The sequence below is a fragment of the Vespa mandarinia genome, chromosome 14 (assembly GCF_050613455.1).
Source record: "Vespa mandarinia isolate Hongniang chromosome 14, ASM5061345v1, whole genome shotgun sequence".
In the NCBI taxonomy this organism is placed as follows: domain Eukaryota; kingdom Metazoa; phylum Arthropoda; class Insecta; order Hymenoptera; family Vespidae; genus Vespa; species Vespa mandarinia.
Window position 1 is genome coordinate 5,341,100 of NC_140823.1, and position 9,203 is coordinate 5,350,302.

General features: G+C 45.1%; 1 protein-coding gene across 2 annotated transcripts in view; it reads right to left on the reverse strand.

The window, feature by feature from the left end:
• The window catches only part of GluRIB (Glutamate receptor IB), a 127,642-nt gene extending 119,790 nt beyond the window's left edge, over positions 1-7,852 (reverse strand). For both annotated transcript variants that reach the window (XM_035862691.2, XM_035862690.2), the window contains exon 1: positions 7,458-7,852. In XM_035862691.2, coding sequence (XP_035718584.2) covers positions 7,458-7,818 — 361 coding nt within the window. In that variant the 5' untranslated portion in view covers positions 7,819-7,852. The remainder of the gene's footprint in view (positions 1-7,457) is intronic.
• Between the last annotated feature and the right edge of the window lie 1,351 nt (positions 7,853-9,203).

Below are 9,203 nucleotides of genomic sequence, written 5' to 3' on the forward strand. Positions count from 1 at the left end.
TTTTCACGTATCCAACAGTAACGCGAAGAACACGATCGAACTTGTTGTCGGTCATAATTCTTGAGAAATACTCCGTAATCCAATGACAAGAATAAAAACACGGACCTCTTTCGGATTGTTATTTTCATTAAAAAACGAGTGAAACGTTGAATCGGACAAGTAACGTAAACATTTTGCCATTACTACTTTTCGTATATCGACGTAAAGGAGAGTATACGAGCTTATTTTGTTTCGCTAGATACTTGCTCTCGGCGTTTTGCCGAAAGCGAAAGAAGATTAGTCAGTTTTTCCCTCTATCGACGACTCGCAAGTACGCTGTGCTCGCTCCACGATCGCATCGTTGCGCGTACTGGAAAATTGCTCTTTCGATCTAAAGGGATGAGAGGATGAGAGCGATGGTAATAACAACAACAATAATAATAATAATAATAATAATAACACCGTCGATATTGTCAAGCTCGCTCCTTTTTGCTTTTCTCTTTTGTTCAGTTAGAAATTCAAACTCAAAGAAACATTTTATTTCGTATTAATTATTGTCGTAGAGTTTCATTTATTAACGTATAACTCGCGCGGTATATCGTTTAATAATTCGAATTATATTGTCATGATTCTTTGACCCTGAAATTTTCAAATTCCTTTGAATTTGCGTTCGTTTCGCTGTTATTATTCGTGCGGCACTTGAAAAAAGTTTATGTTGGTTATGTCGTGTCGCGCACGTTGTCCGATAAAATATCGTAGTAAATATCAGCGAACTCACGATCAGCGATGTCGGCTATTATGAATAATCGAACGACATTAAAGATCACCGGCCTTGCTCCTTATATAGAGATTTATGTGACTTGGTTGAGACCTTGATGTTCCAATCGGAAGGTCGGAACCTTTGGATTTCGAGGTACGATTTTGACGATGAATCTTTCGTATCGTATGAATCGTAAGATACAGAAATTATACGTGTCTTGGAAGCACTCATATTCGAGAAAAGAACAAATAGCAAAATGATGCTTTCAACGGATTATTAGAATGCAACGGCACTCTCTCATCGAGTTCCTAAACAGCAGAGCGGTCTGCCAAATGGGGATTCTGCTCGTTCTGCCGACCAACGGATGTAACTCGTAACGGAGTCACCAAACCGGGGAATTACTGCTGGGAACTACTTTTGGGACCTTGCTAGGAGCATCCTTCTCACGGACTTTTCAGAATATATGCTCCGTCTCTTCTTTTACTACCGATCGCCCTATATTTTATCCTGCCGTCGGACCGTATCTATCTAGTAATATATGGCCTATCACGCATTTCGATTATATCGTTGTCGCGTATACGCCAGCGAGTGAGAGAAAGATGAGATAGAGAGAACTCGTTCACCAGTTCAAAAGGACATCGCATTGAGAATGGAAAAGACTCGCCAGCAGCCCCGTTCACGTCTCGAAAGTTTCAGACTACATCTACCAGACGACTTCGAGTGGTTGTTTCTATACACTTAACAAACTACTTTGAATCGCGAGTACCTCTTAAGAATGTAAGAACCTTGGTGTAATATCGACGATCGCGCTTGGTTAGTAAGATCGGTAAAAGCCGTAGAGAGAGAGAGAGAGAGAGAGAGAGAGAGAGAGAGAGAGAGAAAAAGTGAAGGCTTCCCAGACTACGTCGCGCTCTGTCGCTGCCTTAATTAAATTCAGCTAAAGAATCGAAAGTACGAAAGTAAGAAGTTCAGCGTCCATGACGATGGAGTCACGCGGCCTTTTAATAACCACCTTGGATTCGACTAAGAAGAAACTGGCAAATGGCTGTGTGCCCTCGGTGGCGGTCGTGGAAGTCGAACAGAAGAGAAGGGTGTACCGACTCGACGCAGTCAAGGATCGATCCCTTTATTCCCATCCCACTTCCACTTCCACTCCCATTCCCACTCTCCCACTTCTTCTTCCTCTTCCTCGCTCTCTTGCTCCTTCACTTTCGATTCCATCCGTTGCCGACATCTTGCCTTCTCCCTTTCACCCTCTTTCGATCCTTCACCATCGTTTCTCCTTCCCCTCTCCCTCTCTCTCTCTCTCTCCCCCCCATCGTATCCCTATCCTGCCCTCCAAGATTCGCTGCCATCGTCCTAGCTGAAAAGCTCATACGCGTCTTACGTCTCTTTTTCTTCTCCTTTCTATCCGTCTATTCATTCGGCTCCTTTTCTTTCGTTTACATTTTTATACGTCTCTCTCTCTCTCTCTCTCTCTCTCTCTCTCTCTCTCTCTCTTTCTTTTTTCTTCCTCTCGAAATTGTCCGCAGCAAGTCGATCTATGACATTATTGCTTGCTTTTGCATCACCTCTACTCCTTAGTCAACTCGATGAATCCTAGACAAACAGAGGCGCGCGCGCGCGCGCGCCCCAACCTGTCGTCATTTCTCTTTCAGGTTTCTCCTACCTTCCTACCTTTGGAACCCAACTTCCAGGCACGCGCGCGCCTGAAAGCAGAATCTAGTACAACGACATCTTTCGTATCCGCGACCAACTATTGACTGGATATTCGTTACTACGTCAACCACGTAGAGAGCATAGGTATATGTTGGCGCAAAAGGCTGCTACTCCTGTTGGATAATCTCTCTCATCTGCTACCAGCTATTGCCGCTATCGTTACGAACAGTCAGTTTCGACGTAATACACATGCTACTTTCACAAGGAACTCGAGGAACTTGCAAGCTCCATGCATTACGAACTTAGCCCTGGGCTAGCTCCAGGTGGTGTGTAATTTCAAGAATTCAGGCCGCTCTACGTCACTCTCGATTCGAAGAGTATAAAGTTATTTTCTTATTAATTATTCTAATGAACCGACGTCTAAGTGAGCTAAAACGAGGAACGACCGTATCTATTTGTTTCCAAGTAGAGTAACCTTGTTTCCTCCAGAAACGGAGCTGCTTCGTTTATCGAGCACGTATAGACTAACAAAGTTTGACTACCTCGTCGGCACGAGGAATACTACCTATGCTTTTATACACGTAATATATATCTACATAGAGAGAGAGAGAGAGAGAGAGAGAGAGAGAGAGAGAAAGAAAGGAAGAGGAAAGATATCTATTTTAAAAGCTCTCTGAACGATCGGCAAAAAATTCATTACGTACGTTACTCTCGAGCCTACGTTCGTGCGGCGAATGCATAGTCTCCTCTATAAATTTTACGATCGTCGACCGATCAAAGAGAAATTAAAATTCTAGAAAGTTTTTAAAAAAATCTCGTTGAATCGGAATGATTTTTTCGAACGCAGGATGCATAATGTGTAAATATACGTCTTGTATTTATTAGTAGTAGTAAACTACAGAATCGATGACTTCTCCCTACCTCTCTCTCTCTCTCTCTCTCTCTCTCTCTCTCTCTCTCTCTCTCTCTCTCTCTCTCTCTCACTGTTATTCCTGCGAAATATCTAGTATGGCCAGATCGATCATAGCACCGAATGGGTTGCAATGAAACGTGTCGCAGGACCACATATACGCATACGTAAAGCTACGAACACGATGGTGAAATGATACTGTTCCATAATGTGCGATCGGATATTCCCTTCTCCATCGACATCAACGTTCAATGTCTAAATATATTCGAAGCTATATACGTATGTACAGATGCGCGATCTTCTTCCTCTTCTCGTACAAAGTAACAGCCAGAATTTCCAAGTACTCGGAACATCGCGATACTGAGCCTTTAAATATTCCAAGGGTTTATATGAAAATTGATATACGAATAAACTGGATCCGTTTTCATCTACTTCGTCGGAAAAGTAAAGAGGAGAGAGAGAGAGAGAGAGAGAGAGAGAGAGAGAGTCCCATTGGATTCGTTCCTCGTGGAAAACTATCGGTAGGCGTACTTAATAGACGGAAAGAGACAATAAGTACGATTTCCGTTTGGCCAAGCGAAAACGATTATGACGAGGATATCGAATTGTGTCGTCATCGACTTTCCATTTAGCAAAGTTTAAGCTACCGAAATTACAAGCGGACGTAACGGGAGAATGCTTAGACTTTCCTATGGTTCGACACAAAAGTTCACTTATATTCGTACGATCTAGAAGATACGAATAAATAAAAAAGAAGTTCGCGTTGTCGAATCGTGAAACAAAGATATATGGTATAGCTATGTAAAGAACTCGGATAATTTCTTTTATTCTTCGACTCTCGTTGAATTTTCTATTCCAAGAAGAGAACGATCCTCGGGCTTTCGCAAATCTCGGTCATAATGCCGCGCCAGTAGAATACGCGTCGATGACCGTATACCGAGCCAGCGGTTTTGTCATTCTAATAGGGAGGGCGATGCATCAATTATAGAAACATAGGCGGTTCGCTCTCGCATTACACGAACGCCGAATAACGCGGTCCCGATTGCGCGCGATTATGCGAACAATAAATTGGCGGTCGGATGCACAGCGCCCGAGACAACCGACATTCCGACGTGCCTCGCCATATATAGTGGATATGCAAGCTCTCTTTCTCTACGATCGATTATCCCCTATCCTCTTCTTACCGAATCCAACCGATTCTCGTCGATCTTTCGAGATGATGGGACAAAAGATGAAACGAAAAACAAGTGAAATTAATCGGAAATGAGACACGAGGGGACAATGTCGTTATCACCCTTTATTTCCGTCCTCCATTAATTCAAATATGAATCGAAATAGTCAAATTCTGTGTTTACTTTCACTATAGTACTTGTCTTCAAGAAGAGAATACATATCTACACAGATAGGTATAATGCATATCCGAAAAAGATTGCGTTTTTGTTGCGAGAGGACAAATTATATCTAAGATAACGTTGCCCGGCGCGTTCATTCGGTAAACCTTCCCTGTTCAGAAAATCTTCGAAAGATCTTCCAAACGTGATTAATTTTTCACGATGGAGCCAAGCGAAGAAGCTTAACGAGATCCAATAGATTCAATTGAAAATATTTATTCCGCCAATATGTCGTATTCGTGTCGTAAAGCGCGCGTAAGATCTCGCGAACGAGAACGGCGGGAGATTCGAAATCGACCAAGCTAGTGATATTTCGATCCGAGATGGAGACGAAGAGGACCGATCCTGACTTTCGGACGACACGACGTTTGGACGAGGCTATCGATCGTCGCGCGAGAGAATTTAACGACCCTCCTCTTCCTTCTCTTTGTCCTTCTTCCTTCTCCTCCTCTGCCTTTATGTGTCTCGCGTTTTCCCTCGCCCATTCCAGCTCTACGAAAATTCGATTTCGTCCGCCGGTCTCTGGTAACGAAAGGCAAATTCTTCGGTGGCGTTCGCAGCGCACGAGAGAGAGAGAGAGAGAGAGAGAGAAGAAGGTGGGTAAGAGGGTGGAGGGAAGAGCTGTCTCCCTTGTCTGTTAGCACCGTGCTATTAATCGTATTAGGCGAACGGCAGGTCGGCTTGAGTGGTAGATGCCCTTCCTTCTATTACAAAGGCAGTACACGTCAACGTTATTCTCGTCGTGTTCGCGAGCCAACGACGAGATGCACGCGAGCTTCTCTCCTCGCCCGTACGAGGGATATGCAACCATGTATATATATATATATATGTGTGTGTGTGTGTGTGTGTGTGGGTAGATGCAAGCATACGCTTTATTTGCGCATCTCAGACGAATTTCGAAGAGTTAGGTCTCGTACCCACGAGTAATCGTAAGCTCCCGCACGATTTCGTCGTTAAACGTTCCCGACCGCTACGCTCGAACATACGAAAGATGCAAGCTATCCTACGATTCCCCATTCCTTGCGCGAACCAACCCAATAATAACGGTCTACGCGGTTACTCCATTCGAGATTCAGTCGCGGACGATTGAACGGACTAATTAAATAATGTTATACCGGATCATTCGACCGTTTTCATTATTCCCTTTCTCTTGCGTAGTATGCGCGGCTTTTTTGCGAACCTTTCGAGCGCGCCTGAAGAAAAGGGTAAAAAAGGAAGAGTAGAGAGAAGAGTAAAAAGAAAGTCAGGCAAAGGATGCGAATTGGCGAGGCAACGAACCTTCTCATCCCTCACCTAGGCCTTTCTCCCTCATCTACGGCACGACCTCGGTCGTCGCCTCTTCGTCTTTTCCTCGACTTTACCGGTCGTGGTTCTTCGTCTACATATCCAGAGGGACACACGGGTGCGAGGGAGACATCATCATTTCTATGGGCATTCATCATTCGCTCGTCGCTCAACGCGCACCACCTACACCTTCTGCTCCTCCTCTTTCTCCCTTTCTTTCATTTCCCGCAAGTTCTAGCGCTACGACTCTGAAACCCGCATTGATGGTAATCCAAGAGGCTTTTAACCGAATATCACATTCTCATTTTTCCTAGATGCACGATGCCATGTATTTCGGTCAGCGATTCTACCACTTTCGAAAGGAAGCACGCGAACGAGGACGATCCTCGTAAGGGCGATCGTATGAAAGGGAATAAGCGAAGTGCGAAAAAATCGTTTTGTTAGGTCGTGTGCGGGTTATCGGTGACGCGAAGCGTCGTTACCTTTTTCTTCTTTCGAAATCGAGAATCGGCTTTCGACCTAATTCGTGCAGTTAACGAGCGCGCGCGCGCCAGCACGCACGCACACGCAAACGAATAACTAACATTTCGCCATTTCGAAACTATCGGATTATTTTGATAGTACGCCGGCCGATCTAGCGCAGCATGATTTAACTTTCAATTTGTATTCATTGCCGGCAAATGAGAGAAAGAAAAAAAAAAAGGATAAAAGGAAAAAAGGAGAATTCCATCGACCTATCTCCTATTTATATGAAATTTCGAAGGAACCTCGCGTCGTTCGTGGATACACGAGTGCATACATTGTTTGCGGACGCATCGCGCCAACTGCGACGCATGAAACATTTCTTTAAGCGCACCGCTCCGACAATGAAGCGGTAGGTATCTTTGCCGGTGCTCGGTCAACACTGCCACCTGCTGTTATCTAATCTTTGATGAGAAAAAGTGCGGGAGCATTCTTCATGTCGTTTGTCGGCCCTTCCTCGCTGACGATTATTTGGACTAGTTTCTAAAACGACCTTTTTAAGGGCCACTTTCTCGAAACTAACTACCGCCGAGCGGTAACGTAGAGCGGTAACGGGACACCCTTCAAACAAAACTAGATAACAAAAGCTGAACGACTGTTATTAATATCTCCGGCACAAATTTTCTTCGTCTTTGTTTCGGTCGTGGTCGTCGCTGAAGCCCCGAGTACCCTTGAACGGACGGACGAACGAACGAACGAACGAACGAACGAACGAACGAACGAACGAACGAACGAACGAACGAACGAACGAACGAACAAACGAACGAACGAACGAACGAACGAACGAACGAACGAACGAACGAACGAACGAACGAACGAACGAACGAACGAACGAACGAACGAACGAACGAACGAACGAACGAACGAACGAACGAACGAACGAACGAGCGAACGAAAAAACGCCAACACCTTTCCTACCTGCCTGACACGAATCGTTCGCACACACACTCACCTATGTTGATCTTATCCGGGAAGGCAGCCGGTAGTAGAATCAAGAGAAGAGTCAACGCCGTGGTCATGAGGGTGCTGGTACTGACCGGTCTAACGATACCACTCGCTCTCCTTCCGTTCCAGCCTCGAATAATAATCTCTTCGGCTTCGATTTCGTTCTCGGCATCTTTCCTCTCGAGAAGTTCGCGAAAATCGAAGGAAGACGAAGAGGAGGAAGGGGAGGTCGAGGAGGAGGAGGAGGAGGAAAAAGAGGCGGTACCTCGACGACGCGGATTCGACCTCGTCGTCGCGCGGACACGGCGACGACGTCGAGACCTCGGTACCGAGGACGGTCCATCCGTTTCGCGAAGAACCGGGAGCATCTTCCGTGCTCCGTTGTCTGACACAAACTGACGTACGCTACTTTGCGTCAACTCGCTCTCTCGCTTGAACCGCCCCAGCATCCCTACTCTCCCCGTCCTCCCACTTCTCTTGCTCCTTCTCTCCTCGTCTCTTTCTCTCTTAAACGAGCACCACCGCGACCCACCCCATCTACCCATCGGCCCATCGCGTATCCAGCAGCCGAACCCCACCGTCGCTTGCTCTCGCTCTTGGTCTCCCTCTCCTCTTGCTCCTCCTCCTCCTCCTCCTCCGTATATTCTATTCCCCTCTATGCCGCCCCGTCCACCGCTTCGTCGGCAGCGTCATTGGCACAGTACTACTAGCGACGGCTTCGACGTCCTAACTCTGCTTCGATCAAAAATTATTTTCCCTCGACTTTTATTCGCTCGTCCGTAAAGGATTAATTTCGTTTTTATCCTAAATATTATCCATATAATCTATCGCAAACGATTAATTCTAATTATATAATTCGTTCGATCGATCAATGATACTTGCTCGAATCATTAGATACGTATATGGATTAGTCTGCTGTAAAGACGAGAAAATTGATTGTCCCTGAATAATAAATTCCTGAAAAAAGGAAAAGAAAAAAGGAAAAGATAGTACGAGGAACAAGAGAGATGAAAACGCGACTCGCGTCTGACGCTAGAAACTACCCCTCTTTTCTGAAGCTTCCGATGCGCGCCGCTGCCACCGCCACCGCCATCGCTCTCCACCTACCACCACCGCCAGCACCGCCATCAACACTGCCACATCGGTTCGAGGTAGAAGCGTATGCTTAACGCGCATGTTACGAGAGATACACCACGGCAGCGATCCTTTCGGAGATACTTTGCATCTGGAGGATACTTGCTCGGTTCATCTCAGTCGTCGATCGAGTGATTTACCTTTAAACGCATCCAAATCCTTCCGATAGTTATTCAATGATAAAAAAAAAAAAAGACATCATAATTAATTCCTTGTCCTTGTAGTTGTAAAAAAAATAGGCGAGCCTATATATAATCTTGGAAGATAATAATTTTTATTCGATTTATATACGTATTACGAGAGTTTAGAAGAGTCTCTCGCATAGATAATTTATATTATTAATCTGAATGATTCTACTCCAATGCCATCGATAAGATAGCGACTTTAAAAGAAAGTCGTTATAGAAGGTTAAAGCCTTGTAAAAATCAACTACCATTGATTAAATCCACGGAGTTACTTTCTCTCCTTCTCTTCTCGACTCCCGACGACTATCGAAACGCGTGAACTTTTATATGCTTTGCTGTGAGCAAAGGGGCGGAGATCCAGGGAGGGAGAGCGAGAGAGAGAGAGAGAGAGAGCGCTAGCCAAAGAATCGCAAAGAAGAAACTTTAGATTAGGC